This window comes from Schistocerca nitens, chromosome 1, assembly GCF_023898315.1.
Source record: "Schistocerca nitens isolate TAMUIC-IGC-003100 chromosome 1, iqSchNite1.1, whole genome shotgun sequence".
NCBI lineage: Eukaryota > Metazoa > Arthropoda > Insecta > Orthoptera > Acrididae > Schistocerca > Schistocerca nitens.
In genome coordinates, this window is record NC_064614.1 from 631,725,665 (window position 1) to 631,745,148 (window position 19,484).

The 19,484-nt window shown below is 40.4% G+C and overlaps 1 protein-coding gene across 2 annotated transcripts in view; it reads right to left on the minus strand.

Annotated features, from left to right (window-relative positions):
* The window catches only part of LOC126257794 (RNA helicase aquarius), a 368,203-nt gene that overhangs the window by 62,253 nt on the left and 286,466 nt on the right, over nucleotides 1-19,484 (minus strand). For both annotated transcript variants that reach the window (XM_049955590.1, XM_049955591.1), the window contains 2 exons: nucleotides 18,229-18,519; nucleotides 17,661-17,850 (listed from right to left, as the gene is read on the minus strand). In XM_049955590.1, the coding sequence (XP_049811547.1) occupies nucleotides 17,661-17,850; nucleotides 18,229-18,519 (481 nt within the window). The remainder of the gene's footprint in view (nucleotides 1-17,660; nucleotides 17,851-18,228; nucleotides 18,520-19,484) is intronic.

The window sequence follows — 19,484 nt, forward strand, 5'->3', positions numbered from 1 at the left end:
GCAAACACTCATGCAGTAAACAAAGGAAGCCCGGCGAGATTTTATATATCTGCAGCCACTGTAAATATGTCACACTCCTACCACATTCTGTCAAGTATTGTCATGTGACCAGGAGAGAAATGCATTAGCGTGAAGGTTAACTCCAAATGTTATGAATATAAACTACTCCAACATATATGTGGTGTATATCCTGTTTCCAGGCAACCCCTGTATTGACTTCTGAAGTCATGTGGAGACCCCCCCCCCCCCCTTTTGAGTCATCAGTCTTCTGACTGATTTCATGCGGCCTGCCACGAATCCCTCTCCTGTGCCAACCTCAACTCAGAGTAGTACTTGCAACGTACGTCCTCAACTATTTGCTGGATATACTCCAATCTCTGTCTTCCCCTACAGTTTTTGCCCTCTACAGCTCCCTCTAGTACCATGGAAGTCATTCCCTGACGTTTTAACAGATGTCCTATTATCCTATCCCTTCTCCTTGTCTGTGTTTTCCACATATTCCTTTCCTCTCTGATTCTCTGCAGAACGTCCTCATTCCTTACCCTGTCAGCCCACTTAATTTTCAACATTTGTCTGTAGCACTAAATCTCAAATGCTTCAATTCTCTTCTGTTCTGGTTTACCCAGACTCCATGTTTCACTACCATACAATTCTCTGCTCCAAATGTACATTCTCAGAAATTTCTTCCTCAAATTAAGGCCTATGTTTGATACTATAAGACTTGCTCTTGACCAGGAATGGCCTTCTTTTCTTGCCAGTGTTAGTCTGCTTTTGGTGTCCTCCTTGCTCCATCCGTCATTGGTTATTTTGTTGCCTAGGTAGCAGAATTCCTTAACTTAATCTACTTCATGACAATCGATCCTGACGTTAAGTTTCTTGCTGTTCTCATTTCTGATACTTCTAATTGCTTTTGTCTTTTTTTCATTTACTCTCAGTCCATACTCTGTGCTCATTAGACTGTTCTTTCCATTCAGCAGATAATGTAATTCTTCTTCCCTTTCACTCAGGATGGCAATGTCATCAGCAAATCATATCATTGATATCCTTTCACCTTGAATTGTAATTCCACTCCTGAACCTTTCTTTTATTTCCATTATTGCTTCTTCGATGTACACTTTGAACAGTAGGGGTGAAAGACTAGATCCTTGTCTTACATCCTTTTTAATCGAAGCACTTCGTTCTTGGTCGTTCAGTCTTATTATTCCCTCTTGGCTCTTTTACATACTGTGTACTACCCATCTCTCCCTATTGCTGACCCCTATTTTCCTCAGAATTTTGAACATCTTGCACCACTTGGAATTGTCGTACGCTTTTTCCAGGTCAACAAATCCTATGAACGTGTGTTGACTTTTCCTTAGTCTTGCTTCCATTATCAACCACAACATCAGAATTACCTCTCTGGTGCCTTTACTTTTCCTAAAGTCAAACTGATTGTCATCTAAGACATCCTCAAGTTTGTTTTCTATCCTTCTGCATATGATTCTTGTCAGTAACTTGAATGCATGAGCTGTTAAACTGATTGTGCGATTATTCTCGCACCTGTCGGTTTTTGCAGTCTTTGGAATTGTGAGGATGATATTTTTCCGAAAGTCGGATGGACCGAGCGAGGTGGCGCAGTGGTCAGCACACTGGACTCGCATTTGGGAGGACGACGGTTCAATCCCGCGTCCGGCCATCCTGATTTAGGTTTTCCGTGATTTCCCTAAATCGCTCCAGGCAAATGCCGGGATGGTTCCTCTGAAAGGGCACGGCCGACTTCCTTCCCTAATCCGATGAGACCGATGACCTCGCTGTTTGGTCTCTTCCCCCAAAAACCAACCAACCGAAAGTCAGATGGCATGTTGCCAGACTCATATATTCTACACACCAATGTGAATAGTCATTTTGTTGCAACTACCCCCAATGATTTTAGAAATTCTGATGGAATGTTATCTATCCCTTCTGCCTTATTTGTTCTTAAGTCCTCCAAAGCTCTCTTAAATTCGGATTCTAATACTGGATCCCCTATCCCTTCTAAATGAACTCCTGTTTCTTCTTTTATCACATCAAGCAAATATCCCCCCTCACAGAGGCCTTCATTGTACTCTTTCCACTTATTGGCTCTCTCCTCTGCATTTAACAGTGGAATTCCCTTTGCACTCTTAATGATACCACCCTTGCTTTTAATTTCAACAAAGTATGTTTTAACTTTCCTATATGCTGAGTCAATGAGTCAGTCCTTATGACAATCATATCTTTTTCAATTTCTTCACAATTTTCATGCAGCCATTTCATCGTAGCTTCCTTACTCTTCCTATTTATTTCATTTCTCAGCAACTTGTCTTTCTGTATTCCTGAATTTCCCTGGACATCTTTGCACCTCCTCCTTTCATCGATCAACTGAAGTATTTCTTCTGTTACCTTCTTTGTGCATATGTTTTTCTTTCCAATTTTTGTAATTGTCCTTCTTAGGGATGTCCATTCCTCTTCAACTGTACTGCCTACTGAGCTATTCATTATTGCTGTATCTATAGCCTTAAAGGACTTCAAGTGTATCTCATCATTCCTTAGTACTTTAGTATCCCACTTCTTTGTGTAATGATTCTTCCTGACTAATCTCTTAAACTTCAGCTTGCCCTTCATCACTACTACATTGTGATCTGTGTCTATATCTGTTCCTGGGTATTCCTTACAACCCAATATCTGATTTCGGAATCTAGGTCTCACCATGATGTAATCTAACTGAAATCTTCCTGTATCACTCATCCTTTTCCAAGTATACCTGCTCCTCTTATAATTCTTGAACAGAGTATTCACTATTACTAGCAGAAATTTATTACAGAACTCAATTAGTCTTTCTCTTCTCTCACTCCTTGCCCCAAGCCCATATTCTCCTATAACCTTTTCTTCTACCCCTTCCCCTACAACTGTATTCCAGTCCCCCTTGACTATTACATTTTCATCTCCCTTTACGTATTGTATTACCCTTTCAATATCCTCATATGCTTTCTCTATTCCTTCAGCTGCAGCTTGTGACATTGGCTTGTATACCTGAGCTATTGTTGTCGATGTTGGTTTGCTGCTGATTCTGATAAGAACCCTATCACTGCACTGTTCACAGTAACACTCTCTCTGCCCTACCTTCCTATTCATAAGAAATCATATTCCCAGTATACCACTTTCTGTTTCTGTTTGTATTATTCTATACTCATCTGACCAGAAATCATTGTCTTCTTTCCATTTCACCTCACTGACCCCTACTATATCTAGATTGACCCTTTGCATTTCTCTTTTCAAGCTTCTGACATTCCATGCCATGACTCATAGAACATTATCCTTCCGCTGGTTATTCAATCTTTTTCTCATTGTCACCTCCCCCTTGGCAGTCCCCTCCCAGAGATCCCAACAGGAGCTGTTCTGGAATCTTTTGCCAATGGAGAGATCATCATGACACTTTCTCAATTACAGGCCCCACGTCCTGTGGATACATGATTTGTGTCTTTAATGCAGTGGTTTCCATTGCCTTCTGCATCCTAATGCCATTGATCATTGTAGATTCTTCTGTCTTTAGAGGCAGTTTCCCACACCAAGGACAAGAGAGTGCCCTGAACTTCTGTCTGTTCCTCTGCCCTCTTTGACAAGGCCATTGGCAGAATGAGGGTGGAAGTCCACAGAAAACTATAAAGTCCTATTGTACACAAACATTGGATTTATCTAGACAAACATGTTTGTAGAACAACCCATATGAGCATTTGTGCTCTTTAGCGTTTAATAAATGACTTCCCAATTAAGAATGTTCGAATAACATCAACTTCACTTCATTGTGTTCTATGACGGTTCACAAATTCTGATTTTTGTTTATCCCTGCTGGAATTAGTTCATAAAAACTTCATACTTGATGTGGAGTTCTACTGATAAACATGATCCAGTATCCTGTTTACTGGACACTACAGCTTATCTACCCTGCTATGAAATACAATATAATTTCAGTTACAAAAACAAGCAAGGTTACCCAAAAAAGGAAGAGGATATATAAAATCTTTATTTAATGCTAACCACAAGATACAAAAATGCTGTACAATGAAAAGTTCTAAGTTGACTGTATAAATTGAGCACTGTGTGATGCTCTGAAAATCTTAGACCAGTTCATGACACATTTTAGGTTAGACTTACAGCTTCAACAATTTTAAGCTTCCATATGGTTCCCATGAATACACACAGTAGTGAGACAAGTGAAAGCCACAAGGAATAATATCAGATGGTATAGGGTGACACCGAAAACAAACACGGTCGTGTAGTGAGACGAGCCTCTCATGCGTACATTCGCACACGCGTGCGCACGCACACACACGCACAGCACACACAAGTGCGCGCGCGTGCGCACGCGCACACACACACACACACACACACACACACACACACACACACACACACAGCAGGAACCTGCACAACCACAACAGCAAAACACACACACACACAGCAGGAACCTGCACAACCACAACAGCAAAACATAAGACAACTGCATCTAAAAATATCAACACAACACGCAAATGAAATATATTGAGTGTCAGGGAAGTGCAGTGTACTAAAAGTCAAACACAGATGTATAAAACAACATTGGTAATGAAGTACAAAACAAAATATTATGAGTAATAATTGAAATTTAATACTGTTTAATAGCAGTAATGTAAAATATGAGAACTTTTTATTATCTTTGCACACAGTTTTGTAACAAAAACCAAATTATTACAACAGCCAATGAAGATGCTTTGAAATAAAGTGAAATGTTTATGGTCTTCAAAAACTTTTATTACAGTCACAAAATACGATATACAACCAATATTACTTGTGCAGCTACGATAGCAGAGAAGACGCCTATAAACAAAAAGGTAACGTGTAAATTCCTGAATCTGGAAGAATGTACAGAGCATTAGCAAGTAATTTTAATCTTCAAATACATTATATTAATAACCACATATCTGACGGGAGCTGCTTTTTGACAGTAATTTATATTATTGGATTAGTTTGAGAATTTTCCCATCATCATCATCAGCAGTACGTTCTGATTTTTAGCGTACGCCAAAGATATTGTTTTGTTATAATCATATTGTGCTTGTGTGAAAGTGTGTGTTTTCTACTTTAGGAGAAGGCCTTTTAGCTGGAAGCTCAAATGTATAGTAGACTTTTGTTGTGCCCACCTGTGACTCAACGTCTCTTCTATAGGGTGAGTAGCAATCTGTCCTTTTCATAATCTTTATAGAAAGAGTAATGGTAATGGTTGATGGAATCTTTTTGCAAAGGACAATCCACCAGAAATTGTAATGTAAACAGTAATTGAAATGCTGAGGGAAACTGAACATCCTCCAAGTCTTCAACTGGGAGAGACATGCTATAATTTAATGATGACACCAATCCCCTAATAAATCTTCATTAAGATTATTACCTAAATGAGTGCTTGCATATTTTCAGGAACAAACTGTGAATGAAGATTGTATGGAGAACAATTTAAAGTGTTCTAGAATGGGTTTTGTAGATTTGACTTATTACTTGGCAAATCTTGTGAGGGTTTACACAGTTTTCTACTGGGTGGTAATAATAATTACTGACATCAGTTTTGTACAAGGGAGTTAGTACTATTTTGAATTTGAACAAACTATGGTTAGGTTTACATAATTTCTGTAAGGTGGAAGATTAACTTAGTGTAGTAGTCAAGTTAATTGCTTAACATGAATTGCCAAAGGACTTAGGATTAAGTTAGAGGTGCAACTGACTAATAGGCCCTCTTTGTAGTTTAACCAACATGTGTGAATGAACTGAAGCACTGTGCAAGTAGCTTTAAGGTTAATATACGTTATTTTTTCCATACTTAAAAGAATTAGAGAAGGGATTATATGAATGACAACTTCAGAAACATGACAGGACAGTCTCTGGGTAAAGCATACAAGTGCATTAGCACCAAAAAGAAAACTTCCCATTTGTTCTTTATTCTGAAAGTAATAATGAAGCAAATGATGTAGAGAACAAGGAAAACATAATTGTACTACATTGTTATACAGTTTAAATGTGACAGGTCCGTCAGTGTAGGATCTAGTTCCATTGGTATTATTTAAGCTTCAATGAAGAAGCAAGGAGAATAATAAATGAATCTGTAAAATATTACATTCACTGCAAAGATGATACGCTGAGTTTTAGTAAACAGGCACAACAAAAAGACTGTCACACACTAAGCTCTCGGCCAAAACATTCATCAGAAAAGAAAAAAACACACGCATTCACACACATAACTGCTATCTCTGGCTGCTCAGGCCAGACTGAAAATGAGACACATCAAATGGGAGTAACAGTCTGTAGTGGAGTGGGGGGGGGGGGGGGGGGAGATAGCAGGGTACAGGGGGGAAGAGAAAACAGTGCTGCCAAGTGATGCATGCAGGGATGAAATATGGCAGACAAGGCTGCTTGGTGCAGTGTTGGGAGACTTTGGGGGAGAGAGGGAAAGTTAAAAAAGGGAGTGGAAAGGAGAGAAGCGAGACGGGGAGAAAGATTGGTGGGTGCATTGGCAAAGAGCAGTGCACAGTGAGAGTGAGGGGACATGAGCTGGGAGGAGGTGTTGAGACAGAGAGGATGGAAGATGTTGGGTGGAGGGTATCAGGACAGTAGGTCGATATGATTTAGGGAGTGGACAATGTGTTGCAAGGATAAACCCCAACTGCGCACTTCAGAAAAGCTGATGCTAGAAGGGAGGATACTGATGGCCTGAGATGTGAAGCAGTCACTGAAATAAAGCACGTTACGTTCAGCTGCTTGTTTTGCAACAGGGTGGTCCACTTTGCTCGTGGCCACAATTTCATGGTGGCTATTCATTCTGTTAGATAGAGGGTTGGTAGTCATGACTGATGCAGAGTTGGTACACGACATGGCTGCTTTCACAAGTGGTCCTGCCTCTGATGGAATAGTATAAGTCTGTGATAGGAACAGAAGTGCTGGGTGGGTAAATTCGGTAGGTCTTGCACCTGGGTCTTACACAACTGTCCCTGTGTGGCTAGGCCATATGGGAGGAATTTTTGTGTGTGTGTGTGTGTGTGTGTGTGTGTGTGTGTGTGTGTGTGTGGAAGGGATGGCAGCTATCGAAATGCAAGTACTGTTGTTTGTTTGTGGCTTTAATGTGGACAGAGGTGTCGATGGAGCCCTAAGAGAGGTGTAGATCAATGTCCAGGAAGGTTACGTCCTGGCTGAGAAGGACCAAGTGAAGTACATGGGAGAGAAGGTGCTGAGGTTGTGAAGGAAAAAAGGTAGGGTGGCCCTGTCCAGATCATTAAGATATCATCAATGAACATGACTGAACCACATCAGGGGTTTGTGATCTTGGGAGGCTAGGAGGTTTCCTCTGCGTGAACCAAAAACAGTGTGGCATAAGAAGCTATCACGCATGTGACCATGGCTGCACTGCGGATTTGTTTGTATAGCTTCCCTTCAGAGGAGAAGTAGTTGTGTGTTAGGATATAGTTACTAAGATGTATGAGGTATGATATAGTGGGTTCGGAGTCTGAAGGACTACCATCAATGATGATGGTCTTTTTATCTTTTGATGATGGTCTTTTATCAATTGAAGAGTGCTGAAATCTTTACCTAGCCACACCAACTGTTACACTGCGGCAGTCTGTAACCTATGACACAGGGTGACACAGAATAACGGGAATGTTTGAAATGAGTAGTGGCAGCCATGGACAGGTTGCAGCACTGCGGGTTCATGACAGTCAGCAAGTAAACAGTCCGCCATTTCAGTGATCATGGATCAGTGGAACAGACAACAGCGTGCAATAGCCATAAAAATGTTTTAAAAAACAATGATAGTGTGGCAGCCGCACAGAGGGAGTTCCAGCGTTTTTATAATTTAGGACGTCATGATGCCGTTCCGTTGAAACACACAATAAAATGTTGGATTAATAACTTTGAAGAGACTGGATCTGCCCTCAAGAAGAAACCAACAGAACGACCAAGAAATGTGCATTCTTTAGTGAACATTGATGTTGTACATGAGTCTGTCTTATGGAGCCCACGGCGTTCAATTTGTAAGCAAGCAGCAGGGGTTGGAATACCCTGGGAGTGTGTTCGCAGAAGTCTTCAACCTTTTTTTTTTTTTTTTTTTTTTTGGGGGGGGGGGGGTTAAGGGCGCTCAACTACTGAGGTCATTAGCGCCCAGTCACTGTTGTTAGAGCACATGGAATCTAGTAAAACTCAAGGGGAGGGGGGGACACCCGAAAGACCTGACAAAGATGTAGATAAAATAAGTAAAAAGGTTAGATGTCTTTGGACAAGCCAGTCAAAGTTATAAAACGCAGAACACGAGCAGCTGCTCGAGCGTCATCAGCTAAAATATCCGGTAAAGTAGATGGCAGGGACAGGACAACACGAGATTGACTAAAGCGGGGACACGACAATAAAACATGGAGCATTGTTAATGCCTGACCACAAGGGCACTGCGGGGCTGGGTCACCGGAGAGCAGGTAGCGGTGGCTAAACCGGCAATGCCCAATCCGCAACCTGGTCAGAAGGACCTCCTCTCGCCGAGATGGTCGGGAGGAGGTTGTCCAAGCAGTTGGGAGCGGTTTTACTGCCCGGAGCTTGTTTCCTTGGAGGGATGACCAACTTGATTTAAAATTTCATCCATACAAACTACAGATGGTACAACTATTGAGGGCAATGATTACCGCTTACAATTTGGATTCTGTCAATGAATGATAACAAAAATAAACAATGACGCTGAATTTCTAAACAAGTTGTGGATGTCAGATGAGGCACATTTTCATCTCACAGGTTATGGGAATAAACAGAACTACCGTTACTGGACAAACACAAATCCTAATGACACTCACGAGCACCCTTTACACGCCAGTAAAAGGACAGTGTGGTGTAGTGTTTCATCACACGGGATTATCGGAATGTATTTTTTCGCAAATGAAGAGGGAAACACAATAACTGTCAATGCCAATTGTTACAGGGAGATGTTACAAACTTTAGTTACACTTCCATTGAACAATTTTCCAAATGTTCAAGAAGTCTGGTTTCAACAGGATGGAGTGACATCACATGGCAATCAATGGTACACGTGTGAGAATTGTTTCGCAACCATGTGATCTCACGATTCGGTAACATTACCTGGCCCCCTAGATTGCAACATTTATCTGTTTCTGATTTTTTTTTGTAGCAAAGTCTACATCACTCAATAAAGAGACCTGGATGAGTAAAAACACAGAATTCTGGATGCAGTTCACAGTATCCCAACTGAGATGTTGCAGCGGTCTATGAGGAATCTCAACAGCAGATTTCACGAATGTATTTGTATAGGACGATGCCATCTAATGGACGTAATTTTTTTAAATATGATGAATGCCATCAATGTTTCGTAAATGGCAAAGTTGTAAGGTTTCAATTACTATGAATACAATTTCTTTCCTTCATCACTCCTAGTTTTATTGGACTGTGGAAATGTTCCCATTTTTCTGTGTCACCCTGTATTTGCACCAGAAAGTGCAACTCAAAAGTTGTGAAACTGGTTGTGAGGATTTATAAGTGACCTGAACAAATACAGCTACAGTGAACCATTGGAGATGTCATTCAGTTTCACTTTAAAAGTTTTAGCACCTGTATTTAAAAAACTGTTCAGTGTATGAAGCATCAAGGAATCATGTGTAACTATTTCGGCTGTAGTTGTCCTAGTTTTAAAATTATCTGAAGGATGTTGGGAAAGGTAGTGTTCAATAGCACCAAGACCTTAGGCATGAGGAGTGTTGGTGTATAGGGAAGTGATGAGCAGGTATCCAGGAGGTAAAGGGGTGGGGACAGTGGGGAGCCAGTGAAAGAAGGGGTTGATTTCTTTATGTGGGAAGCTAGATTTTGGACACTGCTCTCTGCAATGCATCCACCAATCTTTTCCCCTTTTCTGCTCCTCTCCTTTCTGCTCCCTTTATTTCCCTTCCTTCCCTGCCCCACAGCCTCCCAACATCACACCAGGTAGCGTGTCTGCCATGTCAAGTCTTTGCATGTTCCAACAGGCAGCACTGTTTCCTCTTCCCCTGCCTGTACCCTGCTATCCCTCCCCCTTACCTGCTCTGCTATGGATTGTTCCTCCCATTTGTCACATTTCAGTTTCAGTCTGGCCTGAGCATCCAGAAATAGTGGTCATGAGTGTGTGAGAGATGTGCTTGCTTGTGTGAATGAATGTGTGTTCCTTTCCTGATGAAGCCTTTGGCTGAAAGCTTAATGTGTAACAGCCTTTTTATTGTTCCTGTCTGAAACTCAATGTGTCACCTACGTGGTGAGTAGCAATTTATCCTTTCCATAAATGTTGATATTCCAACCTGGATTTTCCATCATTTGATTTTGCCTCATGGCTTTTCTTCCATCCCACAACCCTGTGATTTTTTCCTTTGTACTGATATCCAAAATATTATTCTCCTCAATGTTTGTTCTTCTTCTTCTTTCCTGTGTTTTTTCATCACCTTCCAAACCACATATGCTCTAACTTCTGAGCAACACTGTATCAACGGTCCCATCCACGCACAACATATGACTACATGACTGTGTGGATTGATGGTGCAGCTTCTCATGCCACAAATTCTTCTCCCCAATAACTTTAATTATTTCTAGAGATCAGATTCCCTCCATCTCCCTCGTGTCTAATTTCCTTGCCTACCTGTGCCACACAAAACTGTGAACCTTGATCTGACCAGTCCCCCCCCCTCCCCATCCCCCCCTTCCTTTACCCCAACATGCACATATTCCTGTATCTCATTCTTTCGATTCTTGTTTCCACATTTCTGAACATTTTATGTATTTATTTGTGCATATTTTTGTGTATTTTCACTACATTTGTGCATTTGTACATATTGTTACATATTTTTGTGTGTCTGTACATATTTTTAAGTGTCCTCATCTGTCAAGCAGCTCCCTTCACAACCACAAAATGCCTTTGCTTATCCAGTTCCCACGTCATTTCTGTTTCCCCAATGGTATCCTTGCCGCAATGGACCCCCACTCCATTTTTCTACACCAGTTCAAAAAAGTATCCCTTTCTCTGGTTAAAACCCAGTCCCACATCCTGTTCCTTTGTGACCTTCATCTTTTCAGATTCCATCAGTCACTGTCCTTCACAAAGCTGCTACTGCAAAAACACATCTCCATGGCACATAACAACCCGGCTACTCCCTTCACAAGGGCAGATTCCTAGGCCAACCTGTTTCTGATCTGTCTAGAGGAAACCTTCTTAGGATCCCAAAGCCTCAAACCTCTGATTTGGTTCACATTCATCGATGATATCTTCACGATCTGACTCAGGATCAGGACTCCCTACATTCCTTCACAACCTCAACACCTTCTCTTCCATCCACTTCACTTGGTCCTTCTCAAACCAGCATGCCACCTTCCTGGACATTCATCTCTTCCTCTCTGAGGGCTCCATCCACACCTCTGTCCACATTAAACCCACCAGCCACCAACAATACCTGCATTTTGACAGTTGCCATCCCTTCCATACAGCCTAGCCACCTAAGCACGACACATCTGCAGTGATAGTAGCTTCCTTGTCCAGTATGCTGAAGGTCTCACAAAGGCCTTCAAAGACTTGCACTATCCCCCAAACCTAGTTCACAAACAGATTTGCCATTCCATATCCCCCACACACCCCAAATCCTTCCACCATCCCCTAGAACCAGCTACAAAGGAGTGCCGCACTGCCCTCTTCCCAGTCGCCTACTATCAACCCAGGCTGGAACAACTGAACCACTTCCTTCGTCAGGGCTTTGATTATCTATCATCATGCCCTGATAAGAGGGACATCCTACCCAAGATCCTTCTCAAGGTGGTCACCTAACAGACCTTCATAACATCCTTGACTATCCATATGCCACTCCCAATCCTAAACGCTTTCCACTGGGATCTTATCACTGTGGAAGACCCAGGTGTAAGACTTTCCCAAACCACTCACCCAGCACCTCCAATCCTGTCACAGGTTTGTCCTACCCTTCAAAGGCAGGTCCATGTGTGAAAGAGCCATATTGTGTACCAGCTCTGCTACAATCAATGCTCAGCTTTTTTTATTGGTGTGACATCAACTACATATCCACCAGGATGAATGGCCACTACCAAACTGTGGCCAAGACCAAAGTGGACCACCCTGTTGCACAACATGCAGATAAACATAACATGCTTGATTTCAATGGCTGCTTCACAAGCTTGGACATTAGTATCCTTCCCTCCACCATCAGCTTTTCTATGTGCACAGTTGGGGTTATTCTTACAACACATTCTCCACTCTTTAAATATCTCGGCCTAAACATATGACAACTTGCTGTCCCCACATCCTCCACCCAACAGGTTCCACTGCCCTGCCCCATGACCTCCACCCAATTCATGTCCCTTCACCCTCACTGTGCACTGCTCTTTGTGAATGCACCCACGGATCTTTTCCCCTTCTCTGCTTCTCTCCTTTCCATTCCATTTTTATCACTACCCTCTCTCCCCCACAGCCTCCTGACACTGCATTGGGCAGCCTTGTCTGCCACCTCTCATCCCTGCATGTTCTGTCAGGCAGCACTGTTTCCTCTCCACCCTGTTGTACCCTGGTATCCCTCCCTGTCCCTATTCACTAGAGATTGTTGCTCCTGTTTGATGTGCTTTAGTTTCAAACTGACCTGAGCAGCCAGAGATAGCAGTCATTTGTGTGTGAGGTGTGCTTGCTTGTGTGAATATTTATGTAGTTTTTGTTTCTGTTAAAGGCTTAGGCTGAGAGCTTAATGTGTACCAGTCTTTTCGTCATGCCTGCCTGCAACTCAATGTGTCATCTTTACAGTGAGTAGCAATCTATCCTTTGCATAACAGTTGATATTCCAACCTGGATTTTCCTTTGTTTAAGATGTTGTATTACAAAAGATGTTTCCAATATATGGAAATATTATTACATTAACAAAACTGATTGAATTAATAGAACTCTTTTATTGAAGCCTATGGCACAATGTGACTTTGGAAGTGAGAGAGAAAAAACGATATGATAATGATAATACAAAAGAAAAAATGTATGTACTTACCCAATATAAATGTAACTTGTAGATTTTAAGAAGTACAGCATAACAGTTGAATCTTTTAACATAGGTCACTAATTATTGAAAAAAAAATACAAATATGAATATGTTCAAATATATGACTGGAAAAGTTAATTTCTATAATGTCATATTTAATGTCTGAATTATAACCCAGTGATAGTGGGCATGCATGTGTGAGCTTTTATGTGAATGTGTGTGTGTGTGTGTGTGTGTGTGTGTGTGTGTGTGTGTGTGTGTGTGTGTGTGTGTAAGAATATGGAAATTCTTGGAGGGAGCAATATATAAAATATGGGAAAAGCAACCACTCACTTATAACAAATCACTTTGTGGAGCTTTGAAGCACATAACAGAAAACAGCATTCACACTAGCTGTCGAGCATTCGCTCTTTTTCTAGCAATAGCACACACATAATCACGCAGGCACCCAAACGCACACTCCCATGGCCACAGTAAAACTTGTTCAAAAGCTAGTGTGAATGTTGTTTTCTGTTGTGTGTTTCTGTACTCCACACATCGATCCACTATAGGTGAGAGTGTGTGTTTTCTACTTATGAAGAACTTTGTCCAAAAGCTGAAATATTTCTAGCATTTTCTTTCTTTATTTCTTTCCTTTCTTTAGTCTTTCCCCTTTCTTTTGTCATAGTGCCAGTCTGTGCCTTAATGTTTCCTCAATGTGGTGAGTAACAATCTATCCTTTCCATACTGTTGAAAATTAAGTACAGCTTTAGAAAACTCTGTTAATGAAATTTTCATAGTTCTGGTTAAGGTGTCATGACAAGCACATCATTCCAACATTTGTGTCACATCAACATCTCTGCAGCCAACTCCAGGAAACACACTCGTCTTACAATGGTCAGCGGGATGATACGCTGAACCTGCCAGATGCTGAGCACCTTGCAAGACAACTTCTTTCCATGCACATGGAACTGTCATCCCACACACCTAGGACTGGACAGATGGCATGTCCTGGGTCAAGGCTGGTGCTCAATGTAATATCTGCATAATATGAAAAATGTACAAAATTAAGTGCCTCTTGAATAAGCAACCAAAGGAAATATACAGCTGCAAAGCTTTGTTATCAGTCTAACTGACCAGAAACTGGAAGAAGAATTTAACTTTCCTCCTACCCCATGAGCCTTATTTAAAGGCCTTTAAATATGTCTGCTTGTCTCTGTATATGTGTGGATGGATATGTGTGTGTGTGCGCGAGTGTATACCTGTCCTTTTTTCCCCCCTAAGGTAAGTCTTTCCGCTCCCGGGATTGGAATGACTCCTTACCCTCTCCCTTAAAACCCACATCCTTTCGTCTTTCCCTCTCCTTCCCTCTTTCCTGATGAAGCAACCGTTGGTTGCGAAAGCTTGAAATTTTGTGTGTGTGTTTGTGTGTTTTTTTATTGTGTCTATCTACCAGTGTTTTCCCATTTGGTAAGTCATGGAATCTTTGTTTTTAATATATTTTTCCCATGTGGAATGTTTCTTTCTATTTTATTCATATTATATATATTTGTTTAAACATTTGTAAGAAGCATAAAATGATGTGCATTGACAGATGATAAATAAATAAATAAATACCTGGTGCGGATCCTACAGCACACAGCAATACTCCAGGATAGGGTGGACAAGTGTGGTGTAAGCAGTCTCTTTAGTAGACCTGTTGCACCTTCCAAGTGTTCTGCCAGTGAATCACAGTCTTTGGTTTGCTCTACACACAACATTATCTATGTGACGAATCCAATTTAGGTTATTTGTAATTGTAATCCCTAAATGTTTAGTTGGATTTACAGCCTTCAGGTTTGTGTGACTTACCGAGTAATTGAAATTTAGTGGATTTCTTTTAGTACTCATGTCAATAACTTTACACTTTTCTTTATTAAGTGTCAATTGCCACTTTTTGCACCATACAGATATCTTATCTAAATCTTCTGGAATTCGTTTTGGTCATCTGATGACTTTACAAGACGGTAAATGACATCTTCATCTGCAAACAATCTAAGAGGGCTACTCAGATTGTCTCCTATGTTGATCAGAAACAACAGAGGGCCTATAACACTTCCTTGGGGAATGCCGGATATTACTTCAGTTTTACTTGATGACTTTCTGTCTATTACTACGAACTGTGACCTTTCTGCCAGGAAATCAAGAATCCAGTCGCACAACTGAGGCAATATTCCATAGGCATGCTGTTTGATTAGGAGATGCTTTTGAGGAAAGGCGTCAAAAGCCTTCTGGAAATATAAAACTATGGAATCATTTGACATCCCCTGTCAATAGCACTCATTACTCCATGAGTATAAAGAGCTAGTTGTGTTTCACAAGAACAATATTTTCTGAATCTGTGCTGACTATGTGTCAATAAATCATTTCCTTCGAGGTAATTCATGACATCTGAGCACAGTATATATTCCAAAACACTACTGCAAGTTGACGTTAGTGATATGGGCCTGTAATTCAGCGGATTACTCCTATTTCCCTTTTTTGGTATTGGTGTGACTTGAGCAAATTTCCAGTTGTTAGGTACAGATCTTTCTATGAGCGAGCAGTTGTATATAATTGCTAAATATTGAGCTATTGTATCAGCATACTCCGAAAGGAACCTGACTGGTATACAATCTGGACTGGAGGTCTTGCCTTTATTAAGTGATTTAAGCTGCTTTGATACACCAAGGGTATTTACTTCTATGTTTCTCATCTTGGCAGTTGTTCTTGGTTGGAATTCAGGAACATTTACTTCGTTGTCTTTGGTGAAGGAGTTTCAGAAAACCGTGTTTAACAACTCTGCTTTAGTGGCACTGTCAACAGTGACTTCACTGTTGTTATCGCGCTGTGAAGGTATTGATTGTGTCTTGCCACTGGTGTGCTTTATTTATGACCAGAATCTCTTTGGGTTTCCTGCAATATTCGGAGACAGAGTTTCATTGGGGAAATGATTAACACTATCTCACATTGAAGTATGCACTAATTTTGAACTTCTGCAAAACATTGCCAATCTTGGGGATTTTGTGTTCTTTTAAATTTGGCATGTTTTTTTCATTGCTTCTGCAACAGCGATCTGACCCGTTTTGTGTACCGTGGGGGATCAGTACCATCACTTATTAATTTATGTGGTACATATCTCTCAATTTCTGTCGATACTATCTCTTTGAAATAATTCCACATCTTTTCTACACTTCCACGATCAGATCAGAAGGAGTGGAGACTGTCTCTTAAAAAGCATTATTATCAGCCTCTCTCTCTCTCTCTCTCTCTCTCTCTCTTTTTTTTTTTTTTTTTTTTTAATAGATGCGCTTGCGTTTCTTTTTGATGGCTGTGGGTGTTACTGTATTCAGCCTAGCAGCAACTGCCTTGTGGTCACTAATACCTGTATCCATCATGATACTATTTGTCCACGATTATTTGTTGCTAAGAGGTCACGTATGCTTTCGAAACCATTTACGCTTCAAGTGGGCTGATGAATTAATGTTCAAAATAATTTTCTGAGAAAGCATTCAGTACAATTTCGGACGATATTTTATGCCTGCCTCGGGCTATAAACATATAATTTTCCCAGCATATCGAGGGTACATTGAAGACACCACTGACTACAATTGTGTGAGTGAGTGGGTGTGTGGGGTATCTATTTGAAATGAGACTCAAGTTTTCTTTGACCTGTTCAGCAACTATATCTTCTGAGTTGGGGGGGGGGTCGATAAAACAAACCAATTAATAGTTTAGTCCGACTGTCAAGTACAACCTCTACCCACACTCTTTCGCAGGAACTATCTACTTCAGTTTCACTACAAGGTAAACTACTTTTAACAGCAAAAAATATTCTGCCACCATCTGTATTTTATCCATCCTTTCTGAATACTGTTAGGTTGCTTGAAAAAATTTTGGCTGAACTTATTTCCAGCTTTAGCCAGCTTTCCGTACCTATAGCTATTTGAGCTTCAGTGCTTTCTATTAGGGCTTGGAGCTCTGGTTCTTTCCCAACACAGCTATGACAATTTACAACTACAATATTGATTATTGCTGCAGCTACCTTACTGTGTTTTACCTGCCCCCTTTTAGACAGCTGCCCTTTCTGTGGTTTCCTGAGACCCTCTCGTACTAAGCATCAAACAGATGATTTAGTACAGGAAGAACCACATGCCATGACACTATTTTCTACCTTATACTGGGTCCAATACAGGGAAGAACTGCCCACATTTTAGTTCTAGAGAACAGCAATATGAAAAGCCCCCCCTCCTCCCCTCATAGCTACTTCCTGTCAAAGAAGCAACATATGAAAGTGATGCATCAAGTTTACAGAAAGCACAAATGGAAAACAAAAATAAATATAATACAATGCAGTAACTGTATTTTGTTTAAATAGAAGGTCCTTGAGAATATTACTTCTCATATTTGACAAATATAAGCCTCTCCAACAACAAATTCTTTGTAATAGAATCTTGCCCTTGCTCAACACAGATTTCAACAATACAATCTCTCTCTATTATTATGTGTCAAGACAGCCAGTGAAATAGTACATACCTCAAATAATAACTCCCTACTACAACATCACATTTATGCCTAATGCTTAGTGAACTCAGGAAGAAAAAGTCTTACTTTGCCAGAAGGTGGTCGAACTCTACTCAGAAAACGCTCCCAGCGAGCCAGTATTTGGTATAAGAAGAAATGGCCAGCTGTCTCACAGGTGTAAGCAACATCTCCCGAAACCTGAAGACTTTCCTGCAAACGCTGAACCTCCATTAGTAAGTCCAATCTCTTTGCTAGAACATAATTTACTCGTCCATACCTATATTGTGAAATTAAATTACAGAGTATAAGTACAAATAATGACAAGTCAGGAGGTTGGAAGTATATCAAATAAGACTCACAGAATTTATCATCATATACAAATCCATACAAATATTAGAACCATTTAACAATAAATACAAGAGATCAATTCGCCAATACGAAACATGAAAAAATTGTGCATAAAATTCTTATACATCAAGCATAGTATTAACACAATTTCAGATGGTACTGAGAGTCAAGTTTATTCTTCACAATTTATCATAAGAACATATAAATTCGCGAAATTGGAGAGACTGCAAATGCATCATATTCCAACGAACTAATAAGTAATTAATTATACTGGTCACTATTACATAACTTTAATTTAACAACTAACCTACTGAAATCCTTCTCTGTTTCCAGTGCTTCTTCTCCATGTCCTAGACGTAGAAGGTGGCGTTCGTCAATATCAAGAGCCATGATCTTTTCAAACAGTTGGTTCAAGGCTTGATTTGAGTGTGTTACTATGAGAGTGCGCTGATTTGGAAAGTTGTGATACAGATTGGAGATGATTTGCACAGCAACATCTGTTTTACCTGTTCCTGGGGGTCCAACAACTAATGTCAGTCCTGGCTGCATTCCTGCTCTAATAGCCTCTATTTGTGTTGGTGTGAATGGAATACTATTCCTGTATTAGAAACACAAATGCTGTAAATGAAATGAAAGCTCTGGAAACAAACATTACAGTTAACAGAATATAAGATAAGAATAAAAAGGAATTTTATAGTATTAATTATAATAACCTGATAATATAATAATGTATGCAACTAGGTCACAAAACACAAACAACCCAATCCGATGTAACTTAATTAATGCATCTGCAAACCAAATTCAAGTATTCCCCCAATCTTCTACACTAGAACAAGGAAACCTTTAAGTACATTCAGAGGTGTAAGCTACAACTAATGTTTGCAAAATGAATGTGCCATTGTTTTTATAAAGAAAATGTACAATAACATTGGATGTTATTGATCCTGGGTTGGATGTGGGATGCTGACAAGCCAAAACAGATATATTACACAATGAAAGAGAGAGATGTAGGGAGGGGCGATCATACTTGACATTTTATGAAGTGCTGAAAAATAAATTTAAAACAGCCAAAAAAAGTAAACCACTTCTAGAACCTTCACAGTAATCAATGATAGTGGGAAACAAATAAGAGGGTAATCCCAAAAGTAAGGTCTCCTACTTCTTAATAAGTACGTAGACCTGTTTATTTCTACAATGGTTTACATCAGTTTACAGCTTGAACATTTAACTAGTTTTCAACATAATCACCATTCCTGTCGGTGCATTTTTGTAGACACTCTGGCAGTTTTTGTATGCCCATGTTATACCAGCTCGCCGCCATGTTGTTCAGAAAGTTATGAACCTCTTCTTTCACCTCGTCGTCGGAGTTGAATCGCTTTCTTAGTGAACAGGTGATATTCACTGGGCACCAAGGCAGGACCATAGGGTGGGTGGGGTTGCAGGAGAGCAACGGTTTGCCAAGTTATGTGTGGGGAGCGTTATCATGGAGAATGTGTACGCTCTTGCTCAACATTCCTCTTCTCTGGCTCTGAATTGCATGTTTGAGTTTTTTCAGAGTCTCAC